The 24167-nt window shown below is 40.7% G+C and overlaps 1 protein-coding gene across 4 annotated transcripts in view; it reads right to left on the bottom strand.

Annotated features, from left to right (window-relative positions):
- LMBRD1 (LMBR1 domain containing 1) overlaps window positions 1-24167 on the bottom strand; it is a 164074-nt gene that overhangs the window by 134799 nt on the left and 5108 nt on the right. For 3 of the 4 annotated variants that reach the window (XM_074991088.1, XM_074991089.1, XM_074991090.1), the window contains 3 exons: window positions 22851-22911; window positions 3362-3459; window positions 2229-2296 (listed from right to left, as the gene is read on the bottom strand). In XM_074991088.1, the coding sequence (XP_074847189.1) occupies window positions 2229-2296; window positions 3362-3459; window positions 22851-22911 (227 nt within the window). The remainder of the gene's footprint in view (window positions 1-2228; window positions 2297-3361; window positions 3460-22850; window positions 22912-24167) is intronic. The other variant, XM_074991091.1, reaches the window with a different exon arrangement.

The raw sequence follows: 24167 nt of genomic DNA, 5'->3' as shown, positions 1-24167 counted from the left end.
AGTTAAGCAGTCTTTAACATCAGAGTGTCATCTAGCCTGACCTCCGGCACAATACAGGATATAAAATGTTGCCCCTTAACTTGTGGTTAAGAAGTTGCCGCAGGGATCTGAAAACATACTGCTGGGGAGGGAGACCACAAGCAGTCACAAGACCCTTTGTTTCCCCCATCAAACAATTTTTCGTACAAAGAAATCTATAGGAGACATAAAAACTGTGTATGTGCACAGAATTCCCCCTGGGATAATAAGTGCACAAGGGAAGAAGGTAGAAGAGTCATAGCCTATGTTGCAAGTTGATATAACTATTTCTAATCCCCAGTAGTTTCAATTTTGATCCTCAAACATGAATGTAATAGTAATCTTCAGACTTAATTCTAGAACCTACTGAAATTCAATTCAGACATTTTTGTTTAGAGACCAATTATGTTAAAACTACATTCACAAGATTTTTAAAATCATACAAGGAAATTTAGAGTATTCTCAGTAGAATTTGTGTAATTCAGAAACTTTATACCTGGAAAAAGTGACAAAGATGATATTGGCTATAGACACTACATTACAACATTGAATTACATTTTACATTAAGGACTGCTCAGATATTGTTCTGCAGGGGTGCCTCAAATCATTAAGTGAGTCATTTAGGAATAAGATTCAAGTTTTAGGAATACAGCTGAACGACTCATGGAGTAATCATGAGTAGGGCAATTAACTGCAGTTAACTCATGTGAGTAACTCAAACCGTGATATTCAGTTTTAATTGCAATATTAAAATATTTAATAGCTCTCAGTTCATTTTATAACTTGAATGTTTTTCCTATATTTTCATTTATACTGATTTCTAGTACAGTGCTCATTATTTTTATTACAAGTATTTGTACTGTAAAAAATGTGTCAGTTCACCTTATACAAGTACTATGTGCCATCTTTTTATTGTGCAAGTACAACTTACAAATGTAGATTTTTGTTAAACTGCAAGCAAAAAAAAAAGTAAAACTTTGAATCCTACAGGTCCACTCAGTCCTACTTCTTGTTCAGCCAATGGGAGACAATACTGCCTATTAATTTACAATTTCACCACATGGCGTTCACATGGCACTTTTGCAGTGGGTGTTAGAAGATGCTTATACACCAGATGCTCAAGATTCACGTCTGTGTTTCTGCCACTGTTCCAGAGGACACGCTGGAGACTTATTTAAAAAAAATGCATTAATTAAATTTCTGCCTGAACTCACTGAGGGAGAACTGTATGTGTCTGGTTCTGTTTTATCCACATTGGCATATATTTTATGTTATGGCCTGAGGTGATGACCCAACACTGTTTATTTAAAGAACTCATTTATTGCAGCTTTGACAAAACACAAGAGGAGCTACCACTGTGAGATTTCTAGAAGTATCTACAGAAATCGGCCCAAGATTTCAAAATCTGAAGCACCTTCCAAAATTTGAGACTGAGGTGTGAAACACACTTTTCATAAGTCTAAAAGACTAACTCCAATGTGGAAATTACAGAATTCACTCAAACCACAAAAAAACAAAAAACAAAAAAACAAACACAAACACCGCCCCCCCCCCCCCACATCAAACTTCTGCTGGTGGCATCTGATGCCGAAGGCAAAATTTTGGATCGTTGTCTAGCAGAACCCATTAAGTCCTCTGGAATGGTGGTTGAAATGCTGAAGATTCAAGTGTTTTTATGCATGTGGCGCAAATATATTGCGATGCAAAATGCAAAAGTGCCATGCCAACCCGTTCTCACTTTGAGGACATAAATGAGCACTCAAGCAGCGTTCTCCTACAAGTTGTATCCAAACTTGTTTGAGCCATTGGCTGACCAATAAATAGGACCAAGTAGACTTTTAAGCTCTGACATTTTACACTAGTTTTGAATTTGTGTACATGATTCTGTATTTGTAAGTTGACTCTTCATGATAAAGTGCATGACAGTACTTTTAACTTTGTTTACAATTAAACAGTGCAAATTTGTAATATAAAATGAGCACCATTCATTGTGTTATAATGGAAATCAATTTTAAAGCATAGACAAACATCCAAATATTTTAATACATTTCAGTTATTCTATTTTTCAACAGCACAAGTAATCACACATTGAGTTTCATGCATGAGTTAGCAGTAATTGACAGTTCTAACTTAAACACTACTCAGTTTGTGGGACATGGCTGGTTCTTTCATCATGTACTGGTACACAGTTAAAGATGAAATACACTTACCCAATCATAAGAAGAATGGCACAAACCATTAGGAATCCCAGAGTGTACTTGAGTGCAGTTTGAACCTGCTGCATTCAAAATGAACAGTGTTAAAATACTGAATATAAAAATAAAATATCTGCACATTTTAACCAACAAACAAGTTATTTATATGGACATGCTTTCTATAAAAATGTTAGAGTTTAAACATAAAACTAAAATGGATTGTTTCAAGAACGCCAACTTCTGCCCAAGCTCTAACAAGTCACACAGCCTGATTTGAAGAGATATTAAGCGTATGAAAAAGATCTATTACACAATATATGCTTGGGCAAAGTGCTCTGGCCAGATGTCACTGGTTTAAATTCTTCTGACCATATTGCATTTGCTAGTCAGAGAGAAGGCACTGTACTACTGGAGTAAATCAAAACTGTCTTTTCCTGTGTGCTTTTACCATGAAATAGAGAAACAAATGGAAGCATGCATGCATCTGCAACATGCCCTAATCTGAACTCTGAAGTGCTGTTATATAGCGTTTGAGTGACGCTTTCATTAAATGAACTGTTCTTTGTGGTATTAGCATAAGTGAATTTCAGGAGAGCATTGCTACTTGTTTGCATTTACATGACACTGTCAAATGACAAAAGGATGTTTCTCCTAAAAAAAGCAGCAGCTAGTTTTGCATCTGCATGACCTCAAAGCCATTTTTATTATTGTTACTTCAGAGCCCTGTTAAGTACAGGACTCCAGGAGAGAATACCTGAGAAAATGTTACAGGAGACAGTATTTTGCTGGGTGCAGGGAAGATTTGGACTCTAGATAACTGCTTCATCTGCATGACATTCTGCTAAAATGCAACTCTTATAATGGAGCATTCTGGAGGGCACATCATAGATAATTAATGCTAAGTGAAGTATTAATATTGAAAATCAAATAATCTGCTTGAGGATATTTTAAAGTAACATCAACTTACTCAAATTAAAGACTCCATTGTTTAGAAAATCAGCATGTTTTATCCATATAAGATCAGATATCGGTTCAACAAAATGTTACTCTGAACAGCTGAAGCAGAACAGCTGTTGACTTCATTATTTGGCTACTACACAAAATACCTAAAGAAAAGTCAAAGCGAGGTGTGGTATAAATGAACTTACCGAGCATGTGCTGGCATCATCCTCATCCTTTTCCTCATAATAGAAATAGACAAAGGGGATCCACAAAAACACAGAGAATAATATGATGGAATACAAAGCTGGAGGGAAAAAAAATTAAATCCAAGGATTGAGTTATGTTGTCTTAAACTCTTATACTGGAAGAGCTGACTATTACCAGTTAAAGTAATCTAAGTGTCCTAGAACTTTGCCATTTTTTCCTCACTCCAGCTAAAAAAGGCACCATTCCAATAGTTTACTTCTAGGATAAGTGGGCTGAGTTTGCAGTAAGTCTAATAATTTCCTGCTAAGACGACATTTACTGTGTATCAACCATTAAGATGAACCTGTGAGGCCTCAACAATAAGTCATAAGTGGCACTGCAATTTTTTAAATGGCATGCAGTTTATGTGGTCAAATTATCTCTGCTATTCCAGCATGTTGTCAGTCATGTGATCTTTAGAAAACGATTGTAACAATTCTACAGAAAACAAAATTGCATGTTTTATGCACAAATAAGTCATACTCCAAACATTCTGAAAACTAGTATACTGTTGTCAATATGCAGTCTCATATTACAGACGGAAGACGTAGGACAGAAAATTTCAATAGCCAGGACTCTTTCGTCAATACTTCAGCCACAACACAATTTGATCACCAAGACTGAGCTCCTCCATCAGAGGGATGACACGAGGATGAAGGAAAATGCCACTAATAGCCAAAAGAGTGGAATTATTTGTTAGATTAGTCGTTTGACAGTGTTGAAGATAAGCGAGAGTGCACGCCAGTCACCTAACGAGAGAAGAGCAAGTACCAATTATCAGACTGCCAGCAACAAACAGGAAAAGTAGAATTCTCCTTTGTGAAGAGATTCGAATGGCACACCTTCATGCCTCCACCTTGCCTCATACTTCAGTTGTGAAAAGCCGACACCCACCCACCTGCACACTTCCAGTAACTATACTGGCAGAGCAGGAATAAACAGACATCTGAACAGATATGGGAACCAGATTAGATAGGAGAGTTTGTTTTTTAAAAAAAAAAAAAAAAAAAAAAAAAAAAAAAGACACAAAACTAAACTACAGGAAACCATACTAAGTTTGTTAAGTAATTAACATGTTTACTTGGAAGTTTTCAGAAAGTTGTCTTGACTCAGATTCCATACTACAAAATTTAAGGGAAAAGGCTTTTTTTTTTTTTTAAAAAAAAAAAAAATAAAAAAGCATAAGGATTGAACATGCAAATCCTGTACACACAAAATCCTAAATCCTATCTCAACAATGAAGTCATAACCAGCATTTTGATTAAAGTAAATATTAGCACATCTAACTATAAAATGACAATTTAAGACAGGTCTTTTAGGCTTATCCCTTCATATTATTCCAAATCATTCTAAGAAACATAATACTAATAGGATTTATAAGTCAAATAGAAACGAATCTCATCCCAAGAAAATGCTTTGAGACAAAAAGAAATAGGAGGCTTAGTTACAGAAGAACATTCAGGCTAGGCACCTTAAAAGTATGATTTATTTTAAACAACAACTTGAGGTTCGTTTGCACAATGTTTTATAAATTTGTTACCCACAAAGGTTTTTTAAACAAACAAATGTTACAGCCCAGAATCAGTAGATCAATTTCTTTTCAAAAATTGGAGGAAAACACATTAAATGTGACTAGTTCTAAACAGCCAGGTCTTGTGGTTACAGTAGTCCTGAAGGCACATGCAAAAAAAAGGCCTAAAGATTCACTTTAGGCAAACTACAGGTGACTCCTATGAATTAGGGAGATTGGCTTTTTACTAGACATTGCTGAAGTAAGCCCCTGTGCACAAGTACTTCTCAGAAACCAAAGGTGATTCTTCCGCATAATTATCCAGGTAAGTGCTGGGCATTAAGCATTTCTTATGTATCAGGTTCTTCTAACGATATTAGATCAGCTGCCAGAAACTACTAGTCACTTTTCAAAAGTTAAGCCACGAGAGTCTTGGATCCTACTTGTATGTCTCTGGTAATTAAGTATCACCAGGAAGCCAGGCTGGAGGTCTAGAGAAAATAGTGTAATGTTGGAAAAAAGTCTGAACACAAGGCCAAAGGTTAGGACTAGCCAAGTTTAGTTTGAGAAAACCCTTCTTGAAGGGAAGGTTACTCACCCTGTGCAGTAACTGGAGTTCAAGATGTTGTCCCCATGAGTGCTCCAACTTTAAGTGAGCCAGAGATGCTGTGCCTATTTCTCAGAGATTTGTTAGCAGTGCCCCCCACCACACCCCCCCGCCCCGCCAGCTGGCTGTATGCATGGCACAAGCACAAGACACCTGGAGCATCTAACGTGCATGCCCAACCAGCCTCCTCCTCAGTTCTTCTCTGCTCTGAAACCAAAGAAGAAATCCAAAGCAGAGGGGAGGAGGGTGGGTGGTGGAGCACCCTGGAGCATCTGGAAGAACTCCAGTTACTGCACAGAGTTAGTAACCTTCCTTTCAAGGGTCCCCACGGGTGCTCATTGCTTGAAGGTGGAACCTTGAGATGGTGTAAGTCGGCTGACAGAGATTGGCCAAATACAGCATGTACTACCAGCAAAGGTTTGTTTAGCGGAATGCTGAGTGAACCTGTAAGCAGATGCTCATGTAGCCACTCTACAAATGTCATTAGTGGAAAAGCCTTGGAGAAAGGCTGTAGAGATAGCCATTGCCCATGTGAAATGGGCGCAAATGTCCTTTGGGGGTTCTTGGTGGAACTTGCTGTAAGCGAGTCCTATGCAACCCATGATCCACTTGGACAGCTTTTGTTTAGGTATCATTTCTATGGCTGAAAGATCTCATGGCATAATTAAGTCAGGTTGTCTTGCACAATGGCTGCACTCTGTAGATAAAAGCCCAAGGCCCAGCATACATCAAGCATATACAGGACTCTGTCTTGCTCATCAGTATGAGGTTTAGGGAAGAAAATAGGTAAGTACACTGGTTCATTGCAGTGGAAAGCAGAAGTACTTTAGGGAGGAATTTAGGATGGGTGCAGAGGATTACTTTGTCCTTGTAAAAGGTTGTATACAGAGGCTCCAACATAAGGGCACCAAGCTCTCCTGACCTTCATGCTGAAGTAATCACTACAAGGAAAGCCACTTTCATGGACAAGTGGAGCAAGGAGCACATGGCTTGAAGGGTTTGCCTGTTAAGGACCTTAGGACCAAGTTAAAGGTCCCATATGGGTGTCAGTTCTTTAATTGGCAGGAACATGTTCTGGAGGCACTTGAAAAAAATCACTTGACAGAAGTGTGGGAGAAGACCAAAATGGTCTTGATAAGCATGTGGAAAGCCAATATAGCTGCCAGGTGAACCTTGAAAGTGCTGATGGATAGGTGCATTTTCTGAAAGTGAAACAGGTGAGTGTGCATAATCCCAGCACATGCAATCTCACATGGTTGGAAGAGGCACCAGGTGACAAAGCATTGCCATTTTTGTGAACAGTTCTTCCTTGTTGCAGGTTACCCACTGTTTGAGGATTGTTTGGACCTCCCGTGGACAATCAAGCTCTGTCAGCCAGCCAACTCGGAACCATGCATGGGAAGTGACATGGACTGTGCTGTTGGTTCTCTGAAGTGCATGCAAGCATACCAAACTGTTCTGAGCTCTAAGAGGTTGATGTGCTTGAGTTGCTTATCTGTTGAGCATGTACCCTGAATGACTAGCCCCCGTAGATGGGCACACTAGCCTAGTAGTGAAGCATCTATTTTGATTGTGAGGTTGGGGAAGCTCTTTGAAAGGGAATGCCTCTGCATACATTTTGTGGTTGTGACCATTAATTGAGAGAGAGAGAGAGAGAGGGAGAGAGAGAGAGAGAGTCTTACTATAGCTGGGATGCTCAGTGTTTTGTTCAGCAGATGGACATGAGGCTTGAGTACTTATCTCAACCACGCTTGTACTGCTCTCATCCGGAGAGATGCATGAGGTATGATGAAGATCACTGCTGCTGTATGGCTGAGACACAGACATTGCCTGGCAGATACACTGGGGCTGACCTGCAGCGTAAGGACGAGGCCTTGGATTGTCTGTAGTCTATTGAGGAAGTGAGGCTGTGCCTGTCTGGCACTCCAAGAGCAGCCCTATGAACTCAAGTAGGTGACTTGGTGTAGAAGGACACTTTGGAAAGTTTATGCATAGGCCCAGTTCAGTGAGCAGGGTTCTGGTTAATTCTGTTGCCTGTTGGTTCTAAGCTAGAGTGGCCCCTTAGACAGTCATCTAAGTAGGGAAAGATAGTTACTCCCTTTGTCATTACGCATGTGGTGACCACTGCTAGAACCTTTAAGAAAACATTTAGTGCTGTTGGCAGAAAAAGGATAGCACCCTATGCTGGAAGTGTTGTTTCACTACCACGAATCTGAGAAATCTGTGCGATGGTTGAATGGGGACATGGAAATGAGCATCTTGCACCTTTCATCTCACAGTAACTGCTTGAATGTCCAGCATGCACAAGCTGACCCTTGCGTCAGAGAGGTGAAGTGTGTTCAGGTTGTTAGCAAAGAACCGAGACATCTCAAAAGGCAACTCCTCAACAGTGGCTTGGATGTCTCTGGGAAACCCAGAAAGCTGAAGCCAAGACACTCGTTTCATGATGGCTGCAGATGTCTGGGTCCTAGCAGCAGTGCCTGCTGCTTCCAGGGCAGAATGGAGGGCTGTTCTTAAGATGAGGGCCCTCTCCCATTAGGGCTTTATTTTGATCTTGTTTACTGTCTGGTATCATTTTAACGAAAGTATGAAGTTGGTTGAAAACATGGTGTGTATACCTTGCAAGCAACGCCACATATAGTTAGCAATGAAGAATTGCAGGCTGGCTGATGAGTATGACTTTTTCCCTCCATAGTGTCCAGCCTTTTCCATTCTCTGTCTCGAGGTGTAAATCTCCAACTCTGCTGTTTACCCCTCTGGTTTACCACTTCCACAATCAGTGAGTTTGAAGATGGGTGGAAGAAGAGGAACTCAGCACCCTTTGGGGCCACATGATATTTTCAATCTAGCCTCATTGATGTAGGTGAAATAGAGGCTGGGGCGTTCCACAGCAGCCTGAATGGGTCCAGGCGGACTTCATTAAATCGCTGTTGCCACCCTATTATGTGTGAATGAATGTAGGCCATTAGTCTACACTGAGAATTTGCAAGCATTGAAAGGGATATCTCCAGCTTACCTGAGATCCTTCTAAAGAAGTCTTGGAATGACCTGGGGTCATCACCCAAGAGGGAGGTGGGCGGTCGAACAATGGAGTCTGTGGAGGAGTAGGAGGGAGAAAATTGTGGTGGCACTGGAGGATGTGATGGTTCATCTCCCTTTGTATAATCACCATAGTCAGATATCTCAGATCTGTCAGGGAGTTGTACACTAGGTGGTCAAGGTCTATTTGGTGGCAGAGGCTAAGGTAATGGCTGGGAAGGGTGCTGCTGATGGACAGTTGCCCACAGATCCCAGTATAGCCAACTGGTTGGCAAGAATGGTGGCACCCACTGTTGCCACTGGTTCAGCTCTAATGCTTTAGGTGGAGATGATTTGTTTATTGTTCTGAGGTAAGATATCATCTGAGCCAGGGAATCTTGCTGACATGGAGGCTGGGGTTGCTGATCCAGAACACTGAACTGGGCAGAGAGCCATCGGTGCCAAATCAGGGCATGCCTGGTACCAATGCAACTGAAAGCTCCCCAGCAGTGGTATACTGGGGCATGAATGGGGAAGGGGGCATCAGTGTCAGAGCCCCCTGTGATGTCAGGGCTGGCAGGACAGCAAATGCGGGAGCTGTATTTAGCCCTCTGGCATGCCTCCCGAGTGCCAGCTTGTCAGTGGGTGTGGGAGTGCTAACAGCTGATGGTGCTAGCATACCATGTGTAGAAGCCTGTACTCATTTTTCTGCTGGCTTTCTCCTCCATGCTATAGCAGTGGCTTTATCAAGAAGCCCAACCACTTTGTATGTTGAGGAGGGTTGTGCCCTCTCCTTGTGCTCCTGGCCAGCATGACTCTTAGATGGAGCAGCATTAACTACTTCAAAGGGGAGCAGCGGGGTGCTTTGACATGGTTGCCTTGCTTGTCAGGGAGGCAGACACTGATCAAGTATGTGACCTCTTCCTTGCTAAAAGGGATTTTCCCTTATGTCTAGGGCTGGCACATTAAGAGCTCTGTCAGCAGGTTTGACTCCCTGTCGACTGTGTCAGACAGGGGAGCTAGTGCGAGAGTTAATAGGTTTAAGTGCTTGCTCTATTTCCCAAATGCAGAACTGCTGCTTTGGGGCTTTGCTTACACGGTAAGAAACTGACGAAGATCAAAAAATCATTGGTGTTGTGCTGGTGTCCTGGGCAGTGGACACAGAGTGGCTATCACAAGTTAAACATCTTGCAATGCAGGGAACCACGCATGCTGAAATGCAATTGACTAGGCTAAGCTCTGCTGTGAAACAGAGCCATTTAAAGTGGCTAAAACTACTGGAGAAAAGCAGCAATTCTGACTTTACTGTTGTTTCTCTCTGTGCTTTAAAAAAAGGAGGCATCTACAATAAAAAGTTAGCTTTGTTAGGCTTTGAATAATTGCTGAGTATGTGAGATGGTCACAGCCAGAGCAGCCCCAACACCAGCAGTTATCACAGAAGAACTGAGAAGGCAGCTGACAGGGCATGCACAGTAGATGCTCCAGGCATCTCATGCCTGTGCCCTGTATGCACAGCCAGCCATGGGGCACTGCTACCAACAAATCTCCAACCAGTAGGTAGAACAGTGCTGGCACACCTGAAGGTGGAGCATCCAAAGGGACCCTCAAAGAAGAATTTGAGGTTAAATAAAATAAAGGTTGGTCAGTCCCTTGTTTTTCCCCCACTGGGGCAGACAGTTGCCTGAAAAGAAGAACGATGAAGTAAGACAGCATGGGACTTATGGGGTGCGTCCACACTAGCCGGCTACTTCGAAGTATCTGGCACAACGTCAAAAATAGTACGCATCACGTCTACACGCGCCGTGCTCTATTTTGAGCTAGAAATTGACGTTAGGTGGAGACATCAAAATCGCTATTCCTATCCGAAGATGGGAATAGCACCCTACGTCGCTGTTCAATGTCGAAGTGGCGCATGTGTAGATGATCCATGTCCTGCTACATCGAAATAACGGGGTCCTCCAGGGCAGCCATCAGCTGAGGGGGTTGAGAGATGCTTTGTCTAGCCCCTGCGGGGCTCTATGGTTGCCGCATGCAGCAGCCCTTAGCCCAGGGCTTCTGGCTGCTGCAGCAGCTGGGGGTCCATGCTGCATGCACAGGGTCTGCAACTGGCTCTGTGGATTTCATGCTGTGCAGGCCAAGTGTGTCTGGGAGAGTCCCTTTAAGGGACCAGCTTGGGGCTTTGCTGGCCCCTTATTTCGACGAGGAGCACTTGTGTGCATGGATGCTCCGCATTTCCTTCTGGGGCATCTCCTTTCGATGTTCTCTGTTGCTACTTCGACGTTGAACTCCAATGGCACCAGCCCTGGAGGATGTGTAGATGATACATGTCGAAGTAGCCTAATTTGATGTTCTTAAGTCAAAATAGGCTACTTCAACAATGTGCTAGTGTAGACATAGCCATGGTGTCAAGAGGCATTTTACAGACACATTCAATGTCAGGGTATAGGTTTGACATTTGGATATGAAAGAATATGTTTTTATTGATCACCTCTCAAATCTACTCCAGTCAAGGCAGAAGCTGATTTTTTACAGCTTACACTGTATGAAGTTATGCATATTGTATCCAATAAGATGTGCATATCTGCAGAAGTCTTAAGAATCAGTTATCAGCATATTTGAGTTAACATCTTTGATCAAGATAATAAAAATCTGAGGTCAAAGAGCATCTGGCTAGGTTTTTATTGTATTTTTAAAATAATGTGAGACAATGTAATTCTGCTGGAGTATTCAATACCTTAAAATATTGGATTACCATTGTACACAGCTTCTCTTGGCACAAGCTATTGTGATACTAGATCATTTGCTTCACTAGAAGTGCGTTGAGATTGAGAAAATAAAGCACCATTAAAATCGCATGGCACTTAACAAAAGGGCAAAGAGTAGAAGGCTGAACATAGCTACCTTAAGCAATGCTTAATAAAAAGGAAGACATTCAGGATGAGGATTATGGAGGGCCAACCTGAAAGATGCTACTGTGGAACAAATTTGGGAACACACAAGAACAGCTTGAAAGAGATCTGTGATAAAACACTGGGAGAGAGGACAAGATGTCAAAGAATGGATCACAGCAGAAACTGAGAAAAGTGAAGGAATGAAAGGCCAAAAAAAAGCAGCTAACAGCTAAACTAAAACAGCTAAGGCAGAAGCTTAGAGATTTATTCAGAAGCCAACAGAGAAGTTAAAAAGGCTGTACAACAGGACAAGAAAAACTTTGGAAAACCTTGTACAAGCAGAACAAGCTGCAGGACAGAGAAACTTGAAAGGGCTATATGACATCACATGGAAGTTAGCTGGGTCATGGCACACAGTGCATCAGCCAGTATAGGATAAAAAGGCATGTGCAGTAACAAACTTAAGCAAGCAGCTCAGAAGAGAGAAGGAACACTTTGAAGCTACTGAATCACCCGGCCCACATGGAACCTCTAGAGTTACCACCTGCAAATATGCCTCAAACTAAACAGGAACAGACCTATAAGTGAAATAGTCAGAAAAGCCATTGTCCATCTGAAAAGCAGAAAGGCACCTGGCCCAGACAACATCCCACAGAAGCAATCAAGGCTGGTAGCGTGACACCAACCAACCAACATGATGTATAATCTATTCGGGAAAATTTGGGACACTGAGACAATCCCATAAGACTGGAAACATGGCTACTTTATCAAGCTTCCAAAGACAGACAATTTGAAGGAATGCAGGAACTGCAGGGGCATCACATTACTGGCTAGTCCAGGAAAAGCATTTGATAGGATTCCTTTGGAGAGAATGAAAATGAAGTTAGACAGCTCAGGAAAGAACAGGCCGGCTTCTGACAGAGAGACCAAATAGCTACTCAGTGTCACAGAACAGTCACTTGATTAGAACTCCCCCATACATTGGCTTACAAAAATCCTTTGGTAACATTGAGACACACACTTTGTGGAAACTGCTGCAACACTAGGGCACCCCATTCAAAATTAACCTGATCTGTTCAATGTACAAACCCTTGACATGCCAAGTTCAAAAAGGGTGTCTTGACAGAATCCTTCAGTATACTCTCAGGAGAGTGACGAGGGGGCCTACTGTCAACTTCCTGATCATCACAATGGACTGAATTATGAGCAGCACATTCAGGTGAACACTTTTAAGCCGCTAGAGGGCATGGATTTTGCTGATGTTGCCTCAACGACTGGACTCAACATTAACAGGGAAAGACCAAGACAATGAAGATCAACTAGCCTGACACCACCACTATCAGACTTGGAGGGGATGACCTGTAAGATGCAGAGCAGTTCACCTACTTTGAGTATTATGGGCAGAGAGGAACAGACAAGGTTATCAATTCCACAATAGGGAAAGCAACAGCTGCACTCAAGACTCTTCATCCCATATTGAGATCACAAATAGTATATGCAAAGATGAAATTGTGGGTCTTCAAGACAAATATGAAGAGTGTGCTCTTGTATAACAGGTCTCACAGCCATACTAGGCCACATTCTCAGAAAGCCATCATCCAGCATAGTCTGTCAAGATCTCAAATGGAGCCCACAAGAAAACACAGAAGAGAGATTTTGGACAACACAGATTTCCTAAGATTGAAGGACAAGAAGTGGGATGCAGCTGGGGTCAGTTAATTTTGTCCCAAGACAGAGCGAAGTAGAGGAGATTTATGGATAACTTTTGCTCCACCCAGAGCATAATCTACTGCAAAAAAACAATTAAAGTTTATTGGCATTATGAAAAAACAAATTTTGCATGGAGGTGGAACACACTCAAGTTTGCATTTCATAATATTCCAAGTAGAATCTTTGGCCACATGCTAATATTAATTCATAACAAAACATTTAAATAGATAATTGATAGCCTATTTTTAACCCTAATGGACCACAGGGGCACAGGAACAAACTAGGAAAAATCATACAGCCAAAAACAATTTCAACAATTGCCCATCAATGTGAACTCAGTACCTGTTAGCATGGGTAACAAAGAGCAGATTACCTTCAAAACTAAGGAAGAATTGTCATAACTACCAGACCTTTGAAGGATTTATGTTTTTTGAAAGCAGGACATCACTATGCAACAACAAGATCCACCAATATCTTAATACCCTTCAAATCACAATTAAGTTAATTGCATTACTTTTGATCCAACCATTAAGCAATGGAACAATTGAAATGTTATATATTTTGGCTCATGACAGACATTTTCAAATACACTATTTCTATTACAACACAATATGAAGTGTATAATACTTAAATATTTTAACAAATATTTACCCTGCAAAAATTATTTTAATGGTACCTTTCAGGTAGCTAGTAAGACAGAGTAACCAAATAATTCAAGTTTATTCTAATATTCCATCTTCATTTCAAGAGTTCCAATTCCTCAGTCTCTGACCCAAATGTTTGGATTATCTCACCTATATAAATTGCTTAGGCTTTTTCCAGTAGTAAAGAGAAAAGGTTCTTCCACCACCTTCTACCTTCCATCTACTGTGAGGTTAAGTGTCTAAGCATCTAATCAGCATAACCTCATATTTAAAAGTATTATCTTTAATCTGGATGAAGTTCAGGCAAGTGTCCCAACATATTTTTTCCCCCAAAATTCTCATGAGTTTAAAGGACTTGTTATAAAAACTGTTGATGAACTAACGTTACAATGCCAGAGTCTAACATTATTTCAAAAAGACAACATATTGGCTGTGTCTATACTGGCACTGTGTCTATACTAACCCTATACTGGCACAAAACTTCAAAATGGCCATGCAAATGGCCAAACTGAAGATTACCAATGAGACACTGCAATACATAGTCAGCACCTCAATAGCATGCCACTGACCGCAGCTCTTCGAAATTGCTGCTTTTCACTCCCGCGTGGCTCGTACATACGGGGATCCTTTTCCAAAGGACCCCACCAACTTCCAAATCCCCTTATTCCTATCAGGTCACAGGAATAAGGGAATTTCAAAGTTGGCAGGATCTGTTGAAAATGACACCCCCCCCCCCCGCCCCCCGGTCTTGATGAGCTGCATGGGAGCAAAAAGCAGCAGTTTCAAAGAGACATGACTGGCAGCATGCTAATGAGGCACTGAATATGCATTTCAGTGCCTCATTAGTAATTGTTAATTTGGCCATTTCAAAGGTTTGTGCCAGAGTAGATGTTGCCATTATGTTCATCTATGCATCTCATAATTGTTTATTACAATTGCAGCCAATATGTCTGGTACTGAGGTTATCCTTAGCAGCCTGTAATTGTCAGGATTGCCTCTGAAGCTTTTTTTTTTTTTTTTAAATTTAGCATCATACTAGCTATCTTGCAGAAATCTGGTACAGAAGTAGATTTAAGATGATTGATTACATACCACAGTTAATTCCACAGCTGCACAAGTTTCCAGTTGAATTCCTTCTTGGATGAAACCCTGGAGACATTTAATTTATTGATTTGTTCCAAAACCACCTCTAATGACACCCCAGTCTGGGACAGTTCCTCAGATTTGTCAACTAAACAGAATGTTTCAGGTTTGGGAATCATGCTCACATCCTCAGCCATGGAAACTGATGTGAAGAACTCATTTAGTTTCTCCACAGTGGCCTTAATTTTCTTTGGATACTCTTTTAGTATCTTAATTCACAAGTAACCCAACTGGCTGCTTAACAGGCTTCCTGCTTCTGATATATTTAAGATGGGGGGAGGAGTTGCACTATTACTCTGAACCTTTGGCTATCTTTTCTTCAAATTATATTTTTACACTTCATTTGCCAGAGTTTCTATTTCCCCACCCTCTTACCCCCATTTTCCTCAGCTGGATTTAACTTTCACTTTGTAGAGGATTATTTTTGCCTCCAACTGCTTTTTTACTTTGTTGTTGAAGCTTTATGGCACTTTCTAGACCACAAATTACATTTTTCAGTTTAGGGGATTTGTTAGTTTTGTAAGATGAAGACAAAAAGGACAATGTTTTTTATATCAAAATTTATCCAGCTGACAGAAATGGCAACCAATCAGCTTAACATGTTGACTCGATAGCCTTTTGTAAATGCTTTTAATATTCCACCCGCAAACATTTATTTCTCTCATTAAATTTATCCCAGCACTGAAGTAATAGACTACATCAACACTGGCTCAATGAAGAGTCCTTGGCTTCAATTCCTGAGACCGACAGTGAAGTGTTACAAGTGACATTCAACACTTAAAATTAGAGTGCACTTGAGAACTTAAAAGCTACGACATACATTTTCAACCTTGAGTCTAAAGTGCCTTTTCCTTTCTTCATAGCTAGATACAAGAGAGTCCTAAAACTTTCAGTTTAATATGGTAGTGAATAAGGCCCAGGATTTTTCAACAACTAAGCAGTCAGCAGTCCTTTGTTTAATATGGATTGTTTTTTGAGTGGCTAACCTGATAATTCTTGCCATACTCCTGATGTCTAAAGATTCTTCTCTGCAGCTGCAATTCTGACCCAAGTAGAGAGAACTGAGCTGCTGAAAATTTTACTTAATCTTTCAGAAGTGACTCAGGTTTCAGAAATTGTTGATTCTCTTTCCATTTGACTTTTGAGAGCAATATCCTAGAGGACAGAGGGACTCTATGCTTAAGGAAATGTTTGGATACAATTAAATTTGCTTAAAAGCATACAGTATGACCATGAGACATATTTTACTCAGTAGACTATTCAGAAGCAGATTCTTTGGCCACAGAAAGAACCATGTTATTTAAAATTTTGATTACTTTTGCTGAGAACAGTTTGTTAGAAAAACTACTACAGTTCTAGGAAAACAGGGTCAAACTTCTAGGATGTGATTTCAGGTATGCACAACATTGAGCTCAAGGACCACCAGTCAACCCCTGTACTCCTCACAAGACATGGCATAAGGAAGGACGAAGGGAGAAACTCCTGTAGACCCTTCCCTGTCAAGGCACGCAAGTTAACAGCACAGAGGTCTATTTTAGCTATGCAACTGGTATAGCTAAATTTGTATATCAGCAGTCTACTTCTATGTCACGTAGAGACATAGCTTAAGACAAGAAATTCCAACTTTGAATTTTTTGGGTGGAAGGTGGAGGGAGTAGGAAGTTGCCATATGTAGCAAAGGAAGAAGATGAAAGCCTTAATGTGAACAGAGAAGCTGCTGTTACTCTCCCAAATGAGGCACTGAATCGGGGTTTGTGATACAGTGCAGAACCCTTTCCTCCATAGGAAGCCTGGATCCAACAACGAGCGCTCAGCAGAGCTGGCTTTAGTAAGACAGCCAGGATTACCAAGTGTGTGAGGCTGAGGCCACACTTGGCCAACATGTCAAAATGGCCATTCTGAAGATTATTAATGAGGCACTGAACTGAAGTTTCAGTGCCTCATTAACATTAGGACGCTTCCGGCCGCAGCACTTCAAAAGCTCTGCTTTTGAAAGCGCACGGCTCAGCGTGGCTGCACGGGGGGTCCTTTTCAAAGAGGACCCCGCTCCTTTTGAGGGGAAAGAGGATTTTGAAAGGAGTGGGGTCCTTTTGAAAAGGACCACCCCCCCGTGTAGACATGCCAAGCCACGCGCTTTCCAAGTGTCATGGCTGGAAGCGTCCTAATGCTAATGAGGTGCTGAGTCTTCAATTCAGCACCTCATTAGTAATCTTTGAAATGGCCATTTGCATGGCCATTTTGAAGGCTGTGGCCACACTTGGCCAAAACTAAGAGAAAGGTATATTTCTTTATCACCTTGACCAATCAATCACTTTTCATTACTCTTATCCTGGCTTTCCTCCTCCCTGTGCAGCCTTGCTTTTACACAAAAAAAAAAAAAGCTTCCCATCTCTTGGGAGATCAACCAAGTGATTTAGTTCCTGCAAGTACCATTTGGCAACAGCCGAAATCCATCAATCAGTGAGCATAGCTATATTCCCAGCCTATTGCAAAGATTAACCCATTTTATCTAATCCAACGTGTTTAGTGCGAAGTGTCTGAATAACTATTTAAAATAAAATAGCACAATATCCTCCTAAAGGAATAACTAATTACTATATTTATACCAACAAGGAGCGACCTGGGCAGTACACAACAAGTTTCTGGGGGGGGGGGGGGGGGAAGAAGAGAGCCAGGACAGCAGGTGTATTAGGATCACATCCTACACATAACCACAGGTATAAGCTACAGTGTGGCTGTCTATCTGAAACACCACATACATACCTAGAAATGATTAATATGATGGAGGCAGTTGGGGCAGTCCAGATTGTAGGTTACAGTAACAAAGCACTGTAAAAGGGCACCCAGATTAGAAGGCAGAAGTGACAGCTACTCACTCTGGACTATAGCCCATTACATCACATATGGGTCTTCTTTCAAAAAGACTGTCTTGTAATTAGATATGATAAACAGAATTACAACTTCAAGGATAGTAAGTCACATAATTCATACTCCATTGTTTGTTATAGTCTATTTCTTAAAACTGAGTATTGCATCAAGATGGAGTTATTCCCTATTGTCCCCACTTGGGACCAAATATGTTTATCACTGTATATGCTCAAGTTTATGTGTAAGAGTATATCCATGGAGACAGCCTTGAAACTATAAAATGCTCTTCTACTTGTCTTACATTGGAGTATGTACATAACATCATGGCACAAGAACTGGAAGGTATAGTTCCGTTTTAGTTATTTGATGGGTGTGATGTTTTGATTCAAGGAACGCAATTCTTCCCCCTTTTCCTATGGGTTTTAAAAATTCTTTCCTAGTTTTCCCCAAATTACTATTCATGCATGTTAAATCTGTATTATAGTATACACATGAAACTGTTAAGGTAGCTTGGTTTTCCCTCCTTAAAGGGATAATCAGAGTCCACTGGAGATCAAAAACATTAAGTTAACATACATCTGACATTCAAATGAAGGAGTTACATACATTTTACTTCCCCCCACCCAATTTCTTGAAAAAAATCTAAAAGCCCTTCACACCACCAAAAAAAACTTCTCAAAAAACAGAATACAGAAATGCATCAGCAACAGCATTAATATTTGACCAAACTATTAACAGAACTCAATGGCTGTTTGACAGTACACCAGATTTTCCAAGCACTGCAAGTTGGGACAAAGAGCATCCTAGTTTAGGAGAAACTTCAGATTTTTCACTTGGAACTTTGGAGCTCAAATACATGCTCTTTAACAACAACATGTGTTAACTATTTGTTACAGTATATTTAATGAACGTTTGCTCAAGAATGTTGTGAGTCACCTGAAAGTCACTATATTTTCTTGTATTCTCTGAGCACATCAGGGTAACAGAGAAATGTAAACTTAACCATCTGTGCTTTTATATTACATGCACATATTTTGCTAAAGATCACCTAGAAATCATGTATGTCTGTTGAATTCAATACAGACAAGTTACAATGTGCATTGATTTCCTTATTATTCTAACTAAATGCTAAACAGCAAAAGAAAAACCAATACTGCTAATTCAACACATAAATCTCTACCACCATCTGGAGGTAAAACTGTGTTATGACATTAAAAATGTGTCCATTAAATTGAGGTAGTATCAACTTTATTACATTTGAACAGAGATGATAGACGTAGGCTAACGCTACTATGAAGCACTAGTTGAAGAGGTCACTCTAAGCCTCCATTTTTAGTGGTGCTGAACTTTCCTCAGAAATTGCCATTGAATATTGTTCCTCGTTTTTTACTGAGGATGAAGAATTATTCTTTAAATATTAATATACAAAAACCTGTTAGTCTGAAGTCTCTAAATTGCATTTTTTTACAATGCTTTATGTGCTAGATCTTCTGTTAAATTCATCAACTACAGTTTTTACACACCATGATTGCGGTCCAACTGCACTGCAGGTTTTGGCATTCACACTCCAACTGGAATTTTTGCTTTCCTAACGTTGGAAAAAAGGGTAAAAAAGAAACTAGACTAAAATCAGTACCCACACACTATTGTTAGAGTGACTGACTATCTCCCTGTCCCAAATGTGGGGGGGTTGCTCCTCCAAGCCCAGAGGAGCTGGGAAGGAGACACTAGCACTTCCCAGGAGCCCCAGGGAAGCAGCAGCCACCCACACCCCCACCCCCAGCTTTCACGAGGCTGGGGAGGGGAGGGAGGGAGGCGGGCAAACACGGGACAATGAGTTCCTTTTAAAAAAAAACAGAATGCCTTTTGGCAGCCCAAATATGGGACCGTTCCACCCAACATTGGATGGTCACCTTAACTATGGTATCCTTGTGACATTAGTGTATCCAGTTTAGACACAGAAACTTTGGGTTCTCTGGTGGATTACTCAATCACCTTATAACTAGCAGATGAGAAAACATGTTCAGTTTATTTAGACCAGCATTTCTCAAGCTATGGGGTTGGCCAGACAAGCTGTGTACTTTCCCTTTAATTTACTTATCTAGCTATATTAGGGGCACTGGCTGTCAGCCCTTGGTGGCAGACCATCATGCAGAAAGGCAGGGAATAAGAGGATAGATGGAGCCTTGTCATCTGAGCTCAAGGTCTCCTCCCCTGCTCCATCTTACAGCTTTCAGTGCCAGCGTGACAGCAGCAGCACAGAAGTAAGTTTGTCAATGGGGTTAGCCTTACTTCTGTGCCATTACTGGCTTCGTGCTGCCTTCAGAGCTGAGCACCCAGCCAGCAGCTGGTGCTACTCTCCACTTTACCTTCAGAGCTGGGTGGCAGTATTTGTACCAGGATGTGGGGGAGTAAGTGATAGAAAGAAGCAAGGCCCAATTAAATAAGGTTGAGAATCAGTGATTTAAAGGAAAGGTCAGAAACCTGAGGCGGAATGCCAAAATTTGACCTCTGTATGGTCTGAGCACTGGGGTACTTTTTAAAGTCACTAATAGTCCTATTCACAATAGCGTCATTAATAAAATTGCAGCATTCTACCCTTTAGGTGGTGATTGGTTGCATTAACTAGTTTTGTTAATCCACAGGTTGCATGGCTTTGAGCAAGCTCCTGGCTGCAGTGGGGAGAAGGGGCAAGGCTGAGCTCCTGCATTGCCTACCGATGAAAGTTTCCTCACATACCATTCTTGGCACCTGGCCCAGGGGCTGCTGAAAGTGGATTTAGAGACTCCAAACAGTAAATTACATACTTTCCCAACACAGCAAATTGTTAAGCTCTCTCAATGTGTACTGTCCAGAGAATTTCAGGAAAAAAACATGAACTAAAGCCACAAAAATTGGAAGGGGGATTAAGGCACAATTCCTGTAACTGACATTGTACTTCAAGATGAACCTCTCTAATCCAGAACTCACTTGTCTGGAAAACCCTGTAATCTGGCATGATTTTAGTTAGCCTGATGACCACTTATGAGTGTGGCAAGTTTCCCATGGTCCCATAAAGTTGGTTTACAGCCACCAGTCCTCGCTCTCAGTGGAAAAGAGCATGATGCTACATTATTTCACCTCAAAAAAGTTCCCCCCCCCCCCCATCATATTTCAAATTTTGTAATTAATACCAACTCTTACTCTCCAGCCTCAACAAGAAGAGAATATATACTTGGACTAAGCTCCCTCTGTTGCATTTATGTGACAATGCAGTTTCCTGCAGCAGCACCCCAGTTACCATGTAGCCAAATGCAACATCATGCCAGCATAATCCACCAGAAATTTTGGCACCCCTCGCTACAGCTCAGGAAAGGAGTCCTGTCTATCCCCTGCACTGCAAGCTGTGGGCCGCTGTGCTGAAAGTGAGAGCCCAGAAGGGAGTCAGAACACCCCAAATAGACTCCCCCACCCCCACCCCCCACCCCAGCAGTCTGCTCAGGAGGAGGGAGCTGGGTGTCTCAACAGGCAGCTAAATCTAGGTGCTATAAATCCATGTAGTACCTCTCCTCTCCCTGCAACTCCAATGTGCAAACTACAGAATCCAAAACAAAAACGAGAAGTCTGCTGGTGCCATCTGACAGATGATGGGTTCTACTCAATAATAATCCAAAGCACTATAGGCTGAAAGATGTTTGTTTTCATCGTCAGCATGAAAGTATGCTCTCTGGAATGATGACCAAAGCATGAAGGAACATATGAATATTTAGCATAATGGGAACATAGCTGGCATTGCAAGGCATTTCCAACAGTCCCATGTGAATGTCTGTTCTCACATTCTGGTGGCACAGTAAAACCCTAAGCAAGCAGCACTGTATCTTCTATAATTTGTAAATGAATTTGAGTGACTGACTGAATAAAAAAATAGAACTGAGTGGACCTGTAAGTTTAGGTTTTATATTTGAACAGGGTCTTTTCCACTTAATTTTACATTTGCAAGTTCCACTGGCATAAGAGATTGACCTACAGTGCTTGTATTATGTGAATTTAAAATAGCTTTTTTTTTTTTTTTACAGTGCAAATATTTGAAGTCAAAACAAAGTGAGCATTGTACTTTTGTACTGTGTGTTGCTAGTGAAAAATCAATGCATTTGATGTGAAAATGTCAACAAACAATTAAAAAGGTATTAACAGTGTAATCAGTTTGTTTTATTGCTTGACAACACTAATTTGAAGAGAGTTCAACACAATGCTACATAAGTTAAAGTTTTCACAAAACTATTATCCAGTATTACAAATGAATCATTTAGAAAGGACAGATTACAGAAATGGGTCCAACAGTTCCTCTAAAATTAGATTTTTAATAGCCATAGAAACAGCACTTTTAAACATTTTACAAGTTGATCTATTTGATTTTCTTGCTTTACTATTGTTTAGGCTCATCCCATAGGTTCCATTATGCTCATGTACAGATATGTCTAAACAGTGAATGGTCTCACATACCATTATAGCATTACAATGTTAAAAAGAAAATTTCACTGGTTATGTACAGTAGGAATGCTTCCCATTATCTTAGTTGAAGGAAACCTTGACATACTATGCTGAAAAAGGAATAGGAGCAGAGAAAATTTCACTGAGGAACTCATTAATATCTATCCTATGTTTAATGCATATTCATAAACATTATATAGTATACATCCATATGCCAAACCTCATTAGCCAAGTTTTAAGCATTGCATCGCTTCAACATATTAATGCTGAGTGGAGCTATAACAGGAGCAATAAAGCCTGCATGCAGAAGCCTTCCTCCCTCACTCCGGATTGCATTTTAATAAATAAAATGCAATTTTTACTTTACAGAAAGGGGAAAAGCCTACAAAAGCTGCTATTGTAGACAGAAGTAATGTTTACCTTAGCAAGAGTTCGGTTTAGTTTAAACCTCCCCACCCCCCGCCCCGGCCCACCACCACCCAATTATCTGTCAATACAATATTGTAATTGAAAAGTATGAACACATGATCCTGTCACTTCCAAAAAAATAAAGTTTTTTTTTTTTTAAGTGGTTTTAAAAATACTCACTGTAATAGCCATATAGTACTGTGTCCTCAATTTGTCTTGAAACATTAGCATCAGCCCACTCCTAGTAAGAGTGAAAACGGGGGAAATTATGTAACTCTCAATTCACATAAGCAATACTTTCAATCTATATAAAACATTTTTATAAACCTAAATATTTTTCTATTGCTAAACATACTAGGAGGCATGAAATTTTGTTCTTCTTGGCGTACAATTAAACCAATTGTTCAAATTGTCCTTCAAGAGCAGTAAGAATTCAGACTCAGACATATAATTCTGAATGAAAACAGCATGGACATGGCAAAAGGGTTGTGTAATTAGCACACTATTACTGAGGCACTTATACAGGCTCTTAGTTATTAATGTTTGTTTTGACCAGTTACATAATATTCTTGCATTAAACAACACCTAGAATAGCCAGTACAGAACAACTTTTGGATTATAATTGGAGAGATATCAATATAAAGATACTTGACAAAATTTGATAGAGGATTTTATATATATAAGTATTAACCATAGTATACTTTCATTCCCACCATATAACTATGAATATGAGTCATGCTGCAGGAACACATACTAGACAGACAGGCCCACTGCACTGGCCACTTAACCTGAAATTTAAAACCAGTACAGAAGTCTGAGAACAATGATATTAGGTGGACTCAAAAGCTGCTTTAAAAAAAAAGCAAGCCATAATGGCTGTGTCTACATTAGCCCAAAACTTCAAAATGGCCATGCAAATGGCCATTTCAAATTTTACGAATGAAGTGCTGAAATACATATTCAGCACCTCATTAGAATGCTGGCAGATAGGAATAAGGGGATTTCGAAGTTGCCGGGGGTCCTTCAGAAAAGGAGCCCCACCTGGACGAGCCACGCAGCTGCAAGCCGTGTCAATTTCAAAGTGCCGTGGCTGTCGGCATTCTAATGAGGCACTGAATATGCATTTCAGCACTTTATTAGTGAACATCAAAATGGCCATTTGCATGGCCATTTCGAAGTTTTGGGCTAGCGTAGACACAGCCAATATGTTGACTATGTAAGCAGGAGCAGGATAAAGTCTCACATTCTGACCTGATCTACATAATTAGGTCAATGTAAGGCAATTTGCCTAGGCCTAGCTATGTCCATGCGCACACGACAGCCCTAGCCTGATCACTGAAGTGTTCTACTATGACAAATTCACTTCCAAGAGAAGCACTTATATTAGTGCCATTAGGGTGATGTACGGACACAGTTATTTACAATGGCTGTCTCATCAATTTCAGACAAAAGCTGTGCAGCTAGGGCACTGCTGTCCCAGGCTTCCCACTCGCAGCT

Source organism: Carettochelys insculpta, chromosome 3, assembly GCF_033958435.1.
Source record: "Carettochelys insculpta isolate YL-2023 chromosome 3, ASM3395843v1, whole genome shotgun sequence".
Taxonomy (NCBI): domain Eukaryota; kingdom Metazoa; phylum Chordata; order Testudines; family Carettochelyidae; genus Carettochelys; species Carettochelys insculpta.
The sequence above is the reverse complement of the archived record's forward strand: the minus strand, read 5'-3'. Positions and strand labels throughout refer to the sequence as shown.